At 37.5% G+C, this 18172-nt stretch overlaps 1 protein-coding gene across 2 annotated transcripts in view; it reads right to left on the reverse strand.

Annotated features, from left to right (window-relative positions):
- The window catches only part of HPS4 (Hermansky-Pudlak syndrome 4 protein), a 363238-nt gene that overhangs the window by 327944 nt on the left and 17122 nt on the right, over positions 1 to 18172 (reverse strand). The window contains exon 1 of one of the 2 annotated variants that reach the window (XM_067120938.1): positions 789 to 931. The exons of the other annotated variant lie outside the window; for it this stretch is intronic. Coding sequence (XP_066977039.1) covers positions 789 to 808 — 20 coding nt within the window. The 5' untranslated portion in view covers positions 809 to 931. Of the gene's footprint in view, positions 1 to 788; positions 932 to 18172 lie in introns of those variants that run through there. 2 annotated transcript variants of the gene reach the window in all.

Here is an 18172-nt window from a genome sequence, read left to right on the forward strand (position 1 = left end):
TTCCGAAACTGACAAAAAAATTCGCTCTAGCCACTCGGTAAGAAAATAAGGAGATACTGTCATAGTGCAATCATCTAGTTTCCATCCTTTCAACTCTGTTAATACATGTTCGTTTTTCCGCAGTCAAAGAATGTCCTGAAAATTCTTGTCTGAGCTCCAAATAACCCTCAACGTCATTTTCCTTTTAACTTGATAAGTCGTCATTGCTGAAGTAAATGTAAAGTAATCTTCAGGAACTAAACTAAGCAAAGGAGTCTAGAACATCTCACAAAAATAACTCCTTTTACCGTACGAAACCTGGCCTTAAGGCCACGTCTGATGGCACTGAATGGCTAGTAAAAGTTGAATTAAATTGAATTGAACATAGAATTTAGGCCAAGGGCCAAGCACTGGGACCAATGAGGTCATTCAGCGCTGAAACGGAAATGAAATTGACATTAGAAGGTTTGAAAGGTGTAACAGAAGGAAAACCTCGCAGTTGCACTATATATCAGTTGTTAGGAGAGGGTGGAAACTAAGACGGACGAAAGAGAATATGAAAGGAGGTTCAGTAAAAGGAACGAAAGAGGTTGTTAGGAGAGGGTGGAAAGTAAGACGGCAGAAAGAGAATATGAAAGGAGGTACAGTAAAAGGAACGAAAAGGGATTGCAGCTAGAGGCCGAAGGCACGCTGCAAAGAACCTAAGTAATGCCTGTGTTTTACCGTACGTAACCTCGCCTAAAGGCCTCGTCTGATGGCACTGAATGGCTAGCAAAGGCGATAACGATGAAAAACGAGTGGTAGGCTACCTGGGAAAATGGTAAGACATTCAGTTGTCTGGTATTTACTAAGGCCTTTGTCCAAGGTTAATTTCTTCCTAGAGCTTAGATCATTCTTTTCGCCTCAGAGGCAGTGTATGAAATGTGTCACCAGCACCTGCAATTCAAACACTAAAGCCCTCGGCATACCGCAGTATGTCGGTCAAGTACAGATAGTGACACATACCAAAATGATAACAAAATGCAAATGTTATCATAGTTACTAATGAATTTTATCGTTAAATCCTATTAGTTTGCAAGCACTATTCAGCGGAAATAGAACTTCAAGAGTGGTTTTTCTTAACTTATAAAAGACTTTAAATAACAGATTCATAAATACATTTAAAACATGCTTGTTTACTTGGTAGATTTGCCGAATGCTCAGTGTTCTGGGGCTTAATCGCGACGAAGCTTCAGATAAGATAGTGGCTTATCACGCATTACCAATCTCACCCATAAAATTCTCATGAAACGCAACATCCAGTCGAAAGTGCAAAACACCTCTTTCTGAATGGCGTTTCCTTTCCCCCTTTCAGGTGAACACCCTAAACTGTTTTTTTTTTTTACCTAATTTAGCAAGTCTTTGGAGTATTATGGCTAAAAACACTTCTCGAAACTGGTCCACATTTCGCTTCCTTTCCGAACAGAAGGAATGATGGGCGGGAAATAAATTTCCCCTGCAAGCGTTTTCGGTTTTACCTGTTATTTTTCTTTATTTAGTCAATGATCTCTCTCTCTCTCACATACACACATGTGTATATATATATATATATATATATATATATATATATATATATATATATATATATATATATATATATATATATATATATATATATTTATATATATATTTTATATATATTTATATATATACTGTATATATATAATATATTTATTCGATCATTTTTGCTCTCACTCAAACTAGCCCCAACAGTTTTCTTTGACGAATAAGCAAGAGCAGTATTTAATCCTGATCACTTTCTTTTAGTGTAACTTATCTTCTGACAATGAAAAGTCAAATATATATATATAATATATATATATATATATATATATATATATATATATATATATATATAATATATATATATATTCATGCCACCAAGGACTGTCCCCTTATCTAAAGCAGTTTTTGAAAGGTAGAGAAAACGTACAATGATTTACGCTAAAACTTCTATTCGCCGTTTTGTCATCAAGTTCTGCCTTTAATTTTGTTGAATCCGTATTAAATGCGTCGAACCCTATGGTGAGGCTTATTTCTTTAGTCCGTATTATTATTATTATTATTATTATTATTATTATTATTATTATTATTATTATTATTATTATTAACCAGCCTTTTCCATCAGTCCCGCATAAGACTGGACAGAAAGGTACCCCGAGGTCGAGGATATACTGATTCAAACGATATTATTATTATTATTATTATTATTATTATTATTAACCGTCCTTTAGTATCAGTCTCTCAAAAGATTTGACGGAAAGGTACCCCGAGGTCCAGGATATACTGATTCAAACGATATTATTATTATTATTATTATTATTATTATTATTATTATTATTATTATTATTATTATTATTATTATTATTATTATTATTATTATTATTAACCATCCTTTAACATCAGTATCAGTCCCTCAAAAGATTTGACGGGAAGGTACTCCGAGGTCCAGGATATACTGATTCAAACATTCACACCATAAAAATAGTTATAAAAAATCAGATATAATTTTCTTTCCAAGCAGACCTTTACCAACTGAATTCAAATATGACTGTACTTATCATCTAATTAGGATGTCACCTCTAAGAATGGGATGGAATATAGAATTTAGACCAAAGGCCAAGCATTGGCACCTATGTGGTCATTCAGAGCTGAAAGGGAAATTGAGAGTAGAAAGGAATGAAAGGTGTAACAGAAGGAAGACCTTGCACTTGCACTATGAAACGATTGTTAGGAGAGGGTGGATAGCAAGAAGGAAGAAAGAGTATATGAACAGAGGCACAGAAAAAGAATGAAAGGGGTTGCAGCTATGGGCCGCAGGCACGCTGCAAAGAACCTTACGTATTCCCTACAGTGCAGGCATGAGGTGCACTGACGTCACTACCCCCCTACGGTTTTATAGCAAAAGGTATAAAGGCTAAGTAAAAGGACTGTCCAAATAATATCACGGTGCCAGTTTATATAATCAAGGTCGTTCTGAAATGAAGCGTCGATGGGAATGTAAAGGGGAAAAAGTAATAAAATGGGGTCAAACTAAATAGGCGAGTCAACCGTTCATTTCAAGGCCACTTTTGATCACAATTAAACCCTGAACTGTTTTCACATTTGCAAAACGAATTAAATCCTGGTTAATGCATCACAGATTCATCGACGTGCAGCACTGCAGCAGACCACTCTCAAGAATATATCGGGTCCGGGAAATATCAGCAACAATCAAACAAATAGCTCTGAGAGCGGATGAAGTGATGCGCAACAGAGGGATACTGAACTACTGTCTTACTCCCTAACTTACTCTAACTCTGAATTTAATATACAACATCCTAATCGAGTGATAACACTTGGAAATAATAAATATCCAAGGTAATAACATCTCCGTGCCCAAAGAAATAAAGGGAAACTTATGCACCTCCCCTTATGAGCTTGTTCCAATGATTCGTATCCATTGTGGAGCGTCAATACAAAACGTGAGTGTACCGACCTCTCCAGGGCTTACGAGAGCCCGACTTCGGGGGGGAAAGGGGGTAACGTCTTCCCGCCTTAAACCAGTTCTTCGATATCTCATCCCGACTAATTCCCTCGAAGCTTCTGGTGTGTACTTAACACTGTTCATCAAGAAAGCGAATCTACAACAATATTACTCATTTTGCCTTCACCGTTTTGTTATGTATTTACCCCTATCAATTATTATCTAAACCATTGCTGACTATGGAGCCATGTTTCAATTTCATAAGCGTTAATCCGCTGTACCTTTTCAAACACAGTAATTGAGGAGAACAGAATGTGTAAATTTTATGTAATTATGCCGATATTAACGTCAATGCTGGTATCAGCATATTACATTGACACATTTTATATATATATATATATATATATATATATATATATATATATATATATATATATATATATATATATATATATATATATGCTCGTATATATAAAAATGTTTCCATTCAGCTAGAGGCGGAAATTAAAAGAAGCTGATCAAGCCCCTTTGGGCTCTCACCCCTCAGGGTCATGAGTGCGAAGCCATGAGTGATAGGTCAACTTATTGTTTTAATCCCTCCTACAGCTCAAAGGTAACTTCAAACATCGCAGGTTCAAACGGCACACATCATCTATCTATCTACCTACAAACACACACACACACACACACACACACACACACACACACATATATATATATATATATATATATATATATATATATATATATATATATATATATATATATACACTGTATGTGTGTGTGTGTGTATTATATATGTGTATATATACAGTATATATATATATATATATATATATATATATATATATATATATATATATATATATATATATATATATATATATATATATATATATATATATATATATGTGTGTGTGTGTGTGTGTGTGTATGTTACATTAAGACTGTGAAACCAGGTATTTCACTGAATTCCTGAAATTTTCAGGAATTCGTGAAATCACCAATTCACTTAGGAACATTTTGATCCCCAAGGGCTAGTACTAAACACGGCGAAACAGTGTAGATGAATCACTGTTTCTCCATGTTTAGTACTAGCCCCTCGGGGATCAAATGTTCTTAAATGAATTGGTGATTTCACAAATTCCCTGGAAATTTCAAGGATTTCGTGAAATCCCTGGTTTCACAATCTTACTGTCACATATATATTTTAAGGCCAATAAAAGACACAAATGAAATTGAATAAGCCTCCACATATCGACCAATGCAAACTGAACCTGTTTCTAGAAATACTGGTACGGCGTACAAATGTGCTGTGGACTGAACAGGATTTGTCTCATATGCGGGTTCTTGCGCGCTGCTGCTGAAAGGATATGCATTACAGGGGTTTTGTTTAGCGATGCATATCAGGCAGACGATAAGTCAACTGCATTTTTAATAATGGATAAAATAATCGGATTGGATCTACCATTGACAGACAATAATTGCAAAGGTTTGACGTCATCTGCAGTTTCATACACCTGATCTTTCCTAGACAGTGACCCCAAGGGGTTTTAACCTGCTACGTATCCACCTTTGCAACGTGTTTTATACATGCCCGTTGGGGATGACCATAAAAACATCTACAAAAGACTAAATATCATAAAGATAATGACCCCCAAGAAATATTAGTCCTAGATAACGACCCCCGAAAATTCTTGGGGGTCACTATCTAGGAAAGATCCCATACACCTACACAGAAGTCTCGTTTGCAGAGCATCAATACAGCGCCACAAACTGCCTTATCTGTCTCCATTTTATATTCTTACACGGCCCTTCACGTTTACACGCCCCTTCACGCTTCCTGGAAATAAGGTCCTTCCATTCCAACATCACCTGCATTATTTAACCGGCATACTCACGGTCTCCATTTCCTCTCTCTCCAAAAACTCTGGTGAGGTACTCATACTTTCTACTAACTCTTTATTGTCAATTTTCTTCACGTGACTAAACCATCTTTCCACTCAACATTTTTACCATGTCTTTGCGGTAATGTATATTTCTAACCCTATCAAACCTTATCACCCCATTTATATGCTGTGCAAATCATCCATTGTAACCACTTTTACCTTTCACTTTCATTATTATTAACTTCCATCCAGTGGCATAACTAGCGTTAGTGGCGCCCGGGGTGGACTCTGGAAATGTCAGCCCAGTCCCGTGCTAAAAATTACTCAAGAGGTGAAAATTAAACACACATTTTAAGCCTTAACATCTCAGTCATTTACTTTATTTCATAAAGCTAAAACTAAAACAGCACAGTCCTGCCCCCGCCCCCTTAGTTACGCCATTGTCTATCTTACATTTTAACTTCTGATTCTAAGATATTTCTCTTCCAAACTTGGGCAGAGACCCTGCGACTGTCGCCTTACTAGTCTCACTCTGTGATTCACTTCTCTGACCTTACCATCATTCGTCACATTTTCTCCGAAACGTTAACATGAATGAACAGTCCTATTCTTCCACTATCCATGCCAACGTTCACTCCTCCATTTTCAGGTCTTCCACTTCCCCGCATATTATTGCTTTTTCCGCCATTCACTCGCAGCCTTATAAGCTTACGGGTAGTTCCAAAATCTTCCATCCTTCAAAGGAATAGCTTACGAGGACATCACTGAGGGCTGAAGCTATTTCAATACTAATTCTTTTTTGGTCATTTCTTTTTTTCTTTTGGTGCAGGATATCTTTCCTCTTAACCATTCAACTCAGGTGGCAGTGTTTCAATCCTCTAGACTTCGTTAGCTGGTAATAAGAGACAAGTTCAATATGAGTTGGTGTTTATCACAATCTGCTCACGAAAATATTCGGTGGCTTTTAAATAATTATCAGTCACCAGCGACGACGCAGGGTGAGAGAGATAACAGCCACCGAAAAGAGATAAGAGAATGAAATATCAGCAATTATGAAGCTATCATCTCACACTTCGAAACGCGATGCATATCCACGTATTTGTTTGAATTGAATTGAATTTAATTGAATATAGAATTTAGGCCAAGCACTGGGACGTGAGGTCATTCTGCGTTGAAACGGAAACTGACAATAAAAGGTTTGAAAGGTGTAACAGGAGGAAAGCCTCGAAGTTGCACAATGAATCAATTGTTAGTAGAAGGTGGCAAATAGTAACATGGAAGAAAGACAATATGAAAGGAGGTACAGTAAAAGGAACGAAACGGGTTGTAGCTAGGGGCGGAAGGCACGCTGCAAAGAACCTTAAGTAATGCCTACAGTGCACCGTGCGAGGTGCAATGACGGCACTAACCCCTTACGGAGGTCCCACACTTCGAAACGCGATGCATGTTCACGTATTTGTTTGGTAGTGGGTGATATGAAGACCGTGGAGCGCCCATCTCTGGCAAACCTCGGTTGCACTTCGATATTTCTCTCGAATCAGGCCTTGTGAGGACAGCTTTCATGCTAGGATACTCATCCTGGTGCCACTCTAACAGCGAATAGTCGTCATTCATCACAGAGTGATGAAAAAAGCAAAACAAAAACGAAAGACAAAAAGGATGAGTTGAAGTTAGTCAGAAATTAACACTTCCATCCTTCAACATACAAAACTATTCGTCAAAAATAGTGCATTAAAGATAAATGAATGAGTTTTTATTTTGTCCAGTGACTTTGAATTGAATTGAATTGAACTGAATATAGAATTTAGGCCAAAGGCCAAGCACTGGGGCCTATGAGGTCATTCAGCGCTGAAACGAAAATTTACAGTAAAAGGTCTGAAAGGTGTACAGGAAGAAAACCTCTCAGTTGCACTACGAATCAATTGTTGGGAAAGGGTGGAAAGTAAGATGGAAGAATCAGAATATGAAAGGGGTACAGTAAAAGAAACGAAAGGGGTTGCAGCTAGGGGCAGAAGGCACGCTGCAAAGAACCTCAAGTAATGTCTACAGTGCACCGCATGAGGTGCACTAACGGCACTAACCCCCTACGGAATTAACAGCAAGCCACATTTCAAAGCCGAAAGCAAGATGTAAATTTTACAGATGGTAAAAGACTTCAGCTGAGATTTACAGTTGGCTGCTTCTCCTTTGAATATCTACTTCATTCCGAAGAACTTACATATTAACCAGAAAACTGACATCTAGTTGTTAATTATTGTATTGTGTTTAAACCTGAGACATATCTATCTGCATCTATCTATATATCTATTTCATACATTTTTATTTCATAGCGGAAGGGAATGATCAAAGTGACAAGTCCGCACAAGGATACAGTTATGAAAAAGATATAGAGAATGAAATTTTAATATACTTCCTGAAGAACGTAGTTGCTGTAAGAGGCAGCAATATGAACGGCAAACGACTTAAACATTATAATAAACAAGTAAAAAATGCGACGAAGTTTCCTCGGCACAATCGAGTTTTCTGTACAGCGCATAATGCTGTATGAAACTCTCAGCCACGAACCGGGGTGGCATGTGTTGTTGGCGCCTAGAGCGGTGCCAGACGCACGATCATAGCTAACTTTAACTTTAAATAAATAAAAAAAAACTACTGAGGCTAGATGACTGCAATTTGGTATGTTTGATGATTGGAGGGTGGATGATCAACGTACAAATTTACAGCCCTCTAGCCTCAGTAGTTTTTAAGATCTGAGGGCAGACAGAAAAAGTGCGGACGGACAGACAAATGGCCATCTCAATAGTTTTCTTTTACAGAAACCTAAAACTGCCTTTTCCATCAAAGCTAAAGAGAATATACGATATTCGAATAAAGTCGTATCTCTTCCACTGGAACTAAACTGAAGCGAGAGAAGGCGGTCTGTGACGAAGGTGTCCTCCACACGAGAAGCTGCGTCGGTTTCCCCTGCGTTAAATGATTCACAGGAAGGCTAATAAAAGAACAAGGTTTCAGGTCTCTTGCAAGACAAATAAGCGTCGTCTAGTATGGCAAATGAACATTTCTACTAAACCGTGGGCTCAGGTGCGTTTAAAAAGATAGTTTTATTCATAAAATCCTACTCTTTCGTCTAAGTCATCTAGAATGATATACAGTACACAAAAACCGAGATCTACAACTAATGAGAAACTAACACTACTCATATCCAGTAGTAACGTGAATCTTGAAATGGAATAACTCATGATTTTCTCTACTAAATTAACGCAAATACAGACCAGTAGATGGAAAAGATATATATTCTTTTCCCACTACATCAACATGCCTCTTACTTATGAAGTGCCAGCCACACACACACACACACACACACACACACACACACACACACACACACACGCACGCACACACGCACACACACACACTGCAGCAACCGGTCTCTGATCCAGAGAAATGAGGTGCAACCTACTCACGCGCGCGCACGCACTCTCGGAGAGACACACGCACACTGGGCCAGCAGCTTCTTTGATCCAGAGGAATGAGGTGCGACTTACTCCTTTATCGATCCTCCGAGAAGTGTGTAGCACTCGACACTCACTGAACTTGCCTTAAGTAGGCTTCTTCCATCCCATCCCTTTCTCCGGCACTTCCACCAAACCATTCCAAAAGCCGCCTCCTCTGCCTCTGCCTCTGCCTCCTCCTCTTCCTCCTCCTCCTCCTCCTCCTCCTCCTCGTCATTTGTCCCTTCCACTGGGGTTCCCTCCCTCTTACAGTGTGGCCATCCTTTGGATTATTTCTTTTGCGATGCATCTCTCGTTGTCAGAGCAGTTTCTTGAAGTTGACTAAACGTTCGTCTGTCTACAACGATGAAAACGTAAAATATCAGTTGAAAAGACATCTCGAGCAAAATGAAAACTGTGGTATAATCTGATTTCAGAAGCCATTTTACTGAGAACTTCACAGCTTTTGATACAGGTATCAAATGCTTTCATGTAGGAGACAAGCCATTCCGAAATGATTTTCAACAGACTAATTCCACAACGCTGTTGAACTTGAAAAGAGCCAATACGCAGTCGTCTGTGCAATCAGGAATTGGTTTAAATGTTTCCGACGAGAAGAACGTCGTTTTAAAACGGAACTTTGAGTAAACACAATTATATAAACTAATGATGACATTGTAGTGACTTAATCACGGATGATGCATACTCGTATCACCTATTATTTAATACAAGTAAAATTCCGAGCGTTAGTACATACAGAAGATACTACAGGCTTCGACAACACGATTACAAATGTGGATACTGAGCTGTTAGAATATTAAATGAGAAAATCCAATTTGTATAAAGCTACTCAACCCAATAAGTGAAGATTTGTATGCGATACGGGAGTGTAACATATTTTCATAATCAAGTCAAAATGCAGTGCTAAGGGTGCTGAACTGAAGTGAAAAATCAATCTTTCATTTTAAAAATGGAGAATGCAAAAAAAGGTAATTCATTCATTTTGCTTCCTGGGGTAATATCAGTACTTCTTAGTACGTTCCTTAATTTGCTTTGCACTGAAAGATCGAACGGTCCAAATAAACACGCTACAATATCGTTTACTGAAGAAAATTCTTATATCAATAAAGCATTCAGACAAAGAAACTCCTGCAGAAGTACCACTGCTTTCATACGGATCACAGAAACAATGACAGCATTGAAAACAACAATAATACCGACGCAGTCAAAGTTTCTTGCCAATGTCGATGCCGAGGAACAATACTGTGACAGATATCAGGTCCTTAACTTTAGAGATATATTATCATACGTGGCCACCTCTTCGGCGCAATCGAGTTTTCTCTTCTGCGTATAATGCTGTATGAAACTCTCAGCCACGAACCGGTGGTGGCCTGTGTTGTTGCTATAGGTACCAGACGCACGATCATAGCTAATTTGAACTTTAAATAAAATGAAAACTACTGAGGCTGGAGGGCTGCAATTTGGTATGTTTGATGATTGGAGGGTGGATGATCAACATGCAAATTTGCAGCCCTCTAGTCTCAGTAGTTTTTAAGATTTGAGGGCGGACAGAAAAAGTGCGGACGGACAGACAAAGGGCCATCTCAATAGTTTTCTTTTACAGAAAACTAAAAGGGCTCTGTGAACACAATATTAACGCAGTATTTCGATTAGCATCCAAAAATGACAATAATGAAAAATGTTGGAAGAAAATTTTTTCGAAAAACATAAACGCTGAAGGAAAGAGTGAATTTTTTTTTTTTTTTTTTTGAGAAACTGAAAGATAACCCCTACTTGTAAACAAAACCTTTTCCAGGAATCTAAAAATACAACTCTTATCACCGACCAGACTTCAGGAAAGAAACGCATTCTGAAAGCCCAGATCTAGGAGAATAAATGAGCTAATGCTTTTGACTTGACGTAACAACCATTCTTCACAAAACATCAGTGGGCGACCAGCACCTTGAAAGTCTTCCATTCAATATGTATGGCCAATTCTGAGACGAGGAAAAAATACTGCATCTAAATAGAGAACTATACATGGTAATATTCAAGACTGTCTGCTTAATATTAACTAAACTCTACAATTAGAAGTGAAACATTTTCTTTTTCGTTTTCTGTAAAAGAAAACTATTGAGATGGCTATTTGTCTACCCGCCCTCAGATCTTAAAAACCACTGAGACTAGAGGGCTGCAAATTAGTATGTTGATCATCCACCCTCCAAACATACCAAATTGCAGCCCTCTAGCCTCAGTAGTTTTTATTTGATTAAAGGTCAAAGTTAGCCACGATCGTGCATCTGGCACTGCTATAGGTGCCAACAACACAGACCACCACTGGGCCGAGGCTGGAAGTTTCATGGGCCGCGGCTGAGAGTTTCATGGGCCGTAGCTGAGAGTTTTATACAGCATTATGCGATATACAGAAAATTCGATTGCGCCGAAGAAAATTCGGTGCATTTTTTACCCGTTTCTCCACGAGAACCAATTAAGTACCTGTGAGCCATCTATAAATAAACAGCACATTCCCACGCTGAAAGATATAACATGAAACAAAAAACTGTATCTGCCATGGCCGGATAGTGGAAACCCGTAACTTTGTAAACTTACATTCAACCAATTTAATTCAATAATAAGCCCCATTACAAAGTACTAGACAGGTTCGAGTTTGCAATTCTAAAGAACCAAAACCATTTTCGAACCATCTTAATCTAGAATTGATTTGATCTTATAAAATTTAGACTGTCAAGCAAAGCACTGGGGCAGTTTTGGTCATTCAGCGTTTAAGACAGCGAAAAGAAGCTGGAGTTGTTGGACAGCAAGATAACAGAGATCTACAAAATAAAGGAGATGAAGTACAAGGATCTATTAGTGGAAATGGTGAAAACTTCACAGCTACACTGAGGTGTAATAGATATAGAGAGGTTGGACAGCAAGACTGAAAAAACCAAGCGAGAATGAAGGTTAAGTGAAAGACTAAAAAGTGGGTGCGGCTTGGGGCCGAAGGAACGCTGCAAATACACTTTAATAATGCCTTCAGTTCATCATGAGAGGTGCACTGATGGGTCAGTCTCCTTGCGGAGCCTAGAATATTAGGCTCCAGCAGCCTTACGATGGAGCCTTAAGCCTACAGTATAAATTAGGCTCAAACAGCCTTACGATGGAGCCTTAAGTCTAGAAATTAGGCTCAAACAGCCTTACGATGGAGCCTTATGTCTAGAAATTAGGCTCAAACAGCCTTACGATGGAGCCTTAAGTCTAGAAATTTGACTCCAACAGCCTTACGATAGAGCCTTAAGTCTAGAAATTAGTCTCCAACAGCCTTACGATGGAGCCTAAATCTAGAAATTAGGCTCCAACAGCCTTACGATGGAGCCTTAAGTCTACAGTATAAATTAGGCTCCAACAGCCTTACGATCTCTCGTTAGGAAAGAATGAAGGGCCTCTCTGGTTAATAGGTTCCTCCTGGATGGGTGACGTCTAACACTAAGCATAATGAGATAATGGGCAGAAATACTCACATTCACAGGCTTACCTTTAATTCATGAACTGATCTTGAGTGTGTGTACTACAAACTATATATCTCAAGAAACTAGCTTATTCAACACTGGTTATTCTTGTTTTATCAATAAAGAGAATGAAACTAGATGAAGGCCTACTGTCAGGCAAAAATATAAATTTTTAAGCACAAGGTTGAATATTTCGACATAACTTTCTCTTTTCAAGGCAGCTGAAGTCACTACTCTGCCGTAGCCGCTAATGAAGTATCAAGAGAAAATAAATATAATACGCACACTTGCCGTGCTATAAGAATAAATGAAAATCCCGTTGTATTTGGGAAATATATTAAAAACGTTAAAATTCATTAGTTTCAGGACCAACTGGTCTCCTCTTCAGGCGATTACAGAATAAAGTAAAAGATGGAAAGTTTCAAACGTTGAGAAAAAAAAAATAATGGCCACCTTCAGTCATTACCGAACTGCCACTATTAACATTGAACAACCTGACAATATTGTTAAGATAGGCTGCTTGAATTACATATTAGGACAACAAACCGGCAAACTTATAGTTGCCACCAATTAGGTTGAAATTGGGCACTGCCCTAATGAGGGCAGCTTCAGCTATCTCCTTTTCTGTGTATTGTTTGTTTTAATTAATAATTTTGTCAGGTCGCTGAATATTCAACAGTTGTTATTTATAGTGTCGGTTCGGTAACGACCAAAGGTGGCTTGTTATATTTTTTTTCTTTCTTTCTTAACATTTGTAGCTTTTCCTTTTTGTATTTTATCATCATCAGAACAGGAGACCAGTTGGTCTTGAAACTGTAGCAATTTTAACGTTTTTAATATATTTCCTAAATACAACGGGGTTTTATTTAATCAAGAGAAAAATCTCCAACGATGGAAAAGAAAAACATCGCTGATACATATCAGATAATGTAAAATGGTAACACTTAACACATTAATTTATTATAACTCTACCTCAAGCCAAAATCTCGATAAGGTAGCCCTACTTACATTACGAGTATATATATAGTCGCAATAAAATTAATTCAAGGGACAGTTCGCCTTCCGATCTAACTGGGGCCACGATATTCACTAGTCCCCGTATGGGGGTAGGGCCGTCAACGTACCTCACGTGGTGCATTGTAGGCATTACTTAAAGGTCTTGGCGGTGTCCCTTCGACCCCTAGCTGTAACTTTTCATTCCTTTTACTGTATCTCCGTTCATATTCTCTTTATTACATCTGACTCCCCACCCTCTCTAACAAATGTTCCATAGTGCAACTGCGAGGTTTTCCTCCTGTTACACCTTTCAAACCTTCTTACTGTCAATTTCTCATTCAGCGCTGAATGACCTCATAGGTCCCAGTGCCTGGCCTTTGGCCTAAATTCTATATTCTATTCTGCTCTGATAGTCAAGAGTCGACAAAGAGCTTATTTAGTGCAAAAACCTCACAAATTGAGGGTTCCAAGCTAGCTAACGTCCCCATGATGACGTCTCTGGAGCCACAGAGAGTGAGCAAAATTTGCAAAGACAAGCCGTCAAGCGTCGAGCCAGTATTCTGTTGTTATTAATCAATCTTTGGGTGGTTTAGCAAGCGTTAGTTTTCCCTGTCACTCCTAAAACATGATGTACAATAAATGTAATAGCATTTTACAGTAAAGACGAAATTTTATCCTCAGAATTCTTGGATACATCTAGCCAAGTCCTCCGAAGACACAGCTCTGATCATGATCTCTCTTTCAAGAAGACAACTCATAACTTTCTGATTCTTTCCTCTTTCGCCCCTCGGTACTGTGAAAAAATTGGATAGAAGGAATGTCACTTATCACAAACACCAACTTGAACTAATTCGGTTTAATTGCACGATTGTTTAACTACGTTTAACTATCTGCGGCAAATTTGGAACTTCGTTGCTGACAGAAAATCTTCTGGAATATAAGATGAAGTCACGCTGCTTCTCAAAGGTTTGAGCTTATCATGAATATAAAATATTTCCGATAACGAAAGTACATCGGCCTTTACTTCTCTAATGTACAACAGTAGAGCTTACTGCAAGTAACCCATCAGGACGTCTTCTGGAATCTGTTTCAAATTTGGGTAAAAGGTCTATATATTTGTAACGCGTTCAAATTTCGGCGAGAGCAAAGATCTTCATTGTGTACATAAGGGTATATCGTCATCAACCAGTATCACGCTATTCGCACTGGTACCTTATATTCAAGCTAAATTCAGATTTTTCTTCAAGCATTCAATTTATAATGTTAAACTATCCTATCACAACAATAATGTAACTAAATATACTGCAAGATCAACCAGAAGACTGAACCAAATCAGAAACGGATGCTTTCGTGTATATTTAAAATCCTATCTTCAGCGTAATCAGGTTGTCGCATGAAAAAATGAGACAACTGAGATATGTCACAATTAAAACCTTGGCCTACATTTTCCCCAGTCATCAAACCGCTAACCCATCTTTCTTTTCTGTTTGTCAAGGATTACCTAATCAGTAGCAAGTTGAAGCTGACAGTTTCATTATCGACAGAACACTTACATACATATTATCGTGGATTTATGAAGTACATTCATACATATACATACACACACACACACAGACATTACCTGACCAACCCAGCACTGCCAGGGAAAACTCTGAATGACAGCTGATCATTTACCATAGAAAGGAAGTAACGTGTGGTGTGGTTTTGATTAGCATGTCCATGCTAAACCTAAACACCCCCTAAATCGAAACATAACCCCCACTAAACCTAAACACACACCCAACTAAACCTAAGCACAACCCCACTAAACCAAAACACACCCACACTAAACCTAAACACACCCCCACTAAACCAAAACGCATTCCCACTAAACCTAAACACATCATCCACTAAACCTAAACAACCCTCCCAACAAACCTAAACACACCCCACTAAACCAAAATACACCCCACTAAACCTAAACACCCCCTCTCACCAAACCTAAACACACCCCAACTAAACCTAAACACATCACCCACTAAATCTAAACACCCCTCCCACCAAACTTAAACACACGTCCACTAAACCTAAACACACACCACCCACTGAACCTAAATGCAGCCCCCCAAGCCTAAACACACCCCAACTAGACCTAAACACACCCCCACTAAACCTAAACACATCCCCTGCGAAACCTAAACACAAACCCCGACTAAACCTAAACACAAACTTTGATACAGAAGTATTAATCACAGTAAAAAAAAAGCATGAAAATGTTTCTAAGGTCTCGAGTACATGAAATGAGGTATGATAAACCTGTACAGTTTATTTATCACATTAGTTTCAAAGAGAAGGGGGAAGGGGGATGAGGAAAGGGGAGGGAGGTTGGGGTACGGGCCTGAAACCTACGCGAAAACCTTCTTGGGGGTCAAATGAGGGCTGCGTGCAAAATTTTGTCTAGATCAGTCAACAGTTAGGATTTTTATAGAGCGCAAGTTTACATAGTTCCATTTACTAAAATTATATATATATATACATATATAACATAATATAATATAGATATATACGTATATATATATATATATATATATATATATATATATGTAATATATATATACATATATCTATATATATATCTATATATGTATATATATATAATATATATATATATATATATATATGTATACATATATATATATATATATATATATATATATATATATATATATATATATATATATATATATATATATATATATATATATATATATTTTTATATATATACATACAGGGTGTTTCGAAATTAGAGGCCCCCCCTCTACATCATAAACTAAAATTGATATGTACAAAAACAAAAGTAATTTAGAACGGGTATTTATTTAAGTTTCTCTCGGAGTATTTAATATTTTGTGTGGCCTCCATCTGCCTGTACCACAGCCTGCATTCTTGAGGAGTATGATTTCAGCAAATCGCAAAAAAGCTGAGACTCAAACTCCATTTCCCTGAGCACTTCGGTCACCTCTCTTTACAGGTCGTCGAGGCTTGGTATACCATCATAGTTCACTGTGTGCACTTCAACACGATCCTTTAAGATACTACCAATGTTTTCACACACATTAAGGTCAGGGGAGCTACCTGGAAATTCTCTTGACGAGAAGAAATCGATACCACTGTTTTGAAGCAGCTCCTGTGTCTGAAGAGCCTTGAAACATGGTGCCTTATCATGCAAAAATGTGACTTCAACAGATAACACATTTTCAGGATCTTTGAGGAAAGGAAATACTCCATCAGTAAGCCCAGTTTCTCTGAAGTATTCGCCATTCCATGACTGTCCTTTTTCTTTGATGATCCACATTAACCTTTTGGCTGTGAAACAGAAAAATTCCCAAACATTCAGGAAATTTCACAACTTGGCGATAGTGGACGTCATCGCTGATATCATCCAACTTTGCAGCCCAAATAATGTAATTTTTATGATTTGCTTCCTGACTGTGTAAATGAAGAATTCATCTGATGCAGCAACATGGAGAAAGTCAGTTTCATCCCAGTCTTTAAGAAATGAACCACAAAACCATGCACGGTCTTCTCTCTGTTGCTAAGTGATGTTGGGCTTGCTGATAACATGAAATGGCTTGATATCAGATTCTTTCAACTACTATATACAGCACTATAACTTCATCTGATGCGGTAACATGGAGAAAGTCAGCTTCATCCCAATCTTTAAGAAATGAACCACAAAACCATGCACAAGCTTCTCTCTGTTGCTAAGTGATGTTGGGCTTGCTGATAACATGAAATAGCTTGATACCAGATTCTTTCAACTCACAATATACAGCACTATAACTTCTCTTCTTGCCCCTTTTTGTTTCTAGTTCAAGCGCCAATTTACGTATAGACTTTCTTGGTCTACCCACTGCCTCAGCTATGATGTCTTTTGACTCCTGAAAAAGGACTTCAGGCCTTCCAAGATTCGCACTCTTTTCACGATGACAGTCATATGGATTTTTGTTCCAGTTTCTTTTAACAAAGGATTCATCTCTTTTAGTGTATTTAGCTATCCAGGAACATGAAATGAAGGATGCGCCAGCATCCTTGGCCTCTCTGAAGGTTATAGCCCGGATTCAGTCAATCCATCTGATTTCCTCCGAGTCGTTAGCCATGGCTGTATCTAACTCCGTCACTCAGTCTGAAAATACAAGAAATGTAAAATGAAAACTAGCTTAATAGAAAATTAAAATAATGTACTTGTAGATAGGCTATAGCAGAAAACTTCATAACTTTCCATTTGTTCTGTGGAGGAGGGGCCTCTAATTTCGAAACACCTGGTATATAATGTTCACTTCTTTGATACGATAATAATAATAATAATAATAATAATAATAATAATAATAATAATAATAATAATAATAATAATAATAATAATAATAATAATATCAGAATTTTAATAATGGATCATATATATATATATATATATATATATATATATATATATATATATATATATATATATATATATATATATACACACACACAGTATATATATATGATCTATTATTAAAATTCTGATTATTATTATTATTATTATTATTATTATTATTATTATTATTATTATCATTATATTATATTGCACAAAACGAGTAAACATTTCAGTGGAAGAAGCCTGAAAGTCCATCAACTTGCAGAGGGGCGTTTGCATAGAAAGGAATACACATTTGCGAAATGAGAGAAAATTGAAGCCGGCTGACGGATAAGACAAAACGTCAAAACAGATAAATATATATATAGGCATGAAAAACAGTATAAACAAATAAAAGATGCACCTAA

This window comes from Macrobrachium rosenbergii, chromosome 2 (assembly GCF_040412425.1).
Source record: "Macrobrachium rosenbergii isolate ZJJX-2024 chromosome 2, ASM4041242v1, whole genome shotgun sequence".
In the NCBI taxonomy this organism is placed as follows: domain Eukaryota; kingdom Metazoa; phylum Arthropoda; class Malacostraca; order Decapoda; family Palaemonidae; genus Macrobrachium; species Macrobrachium rosenbergii.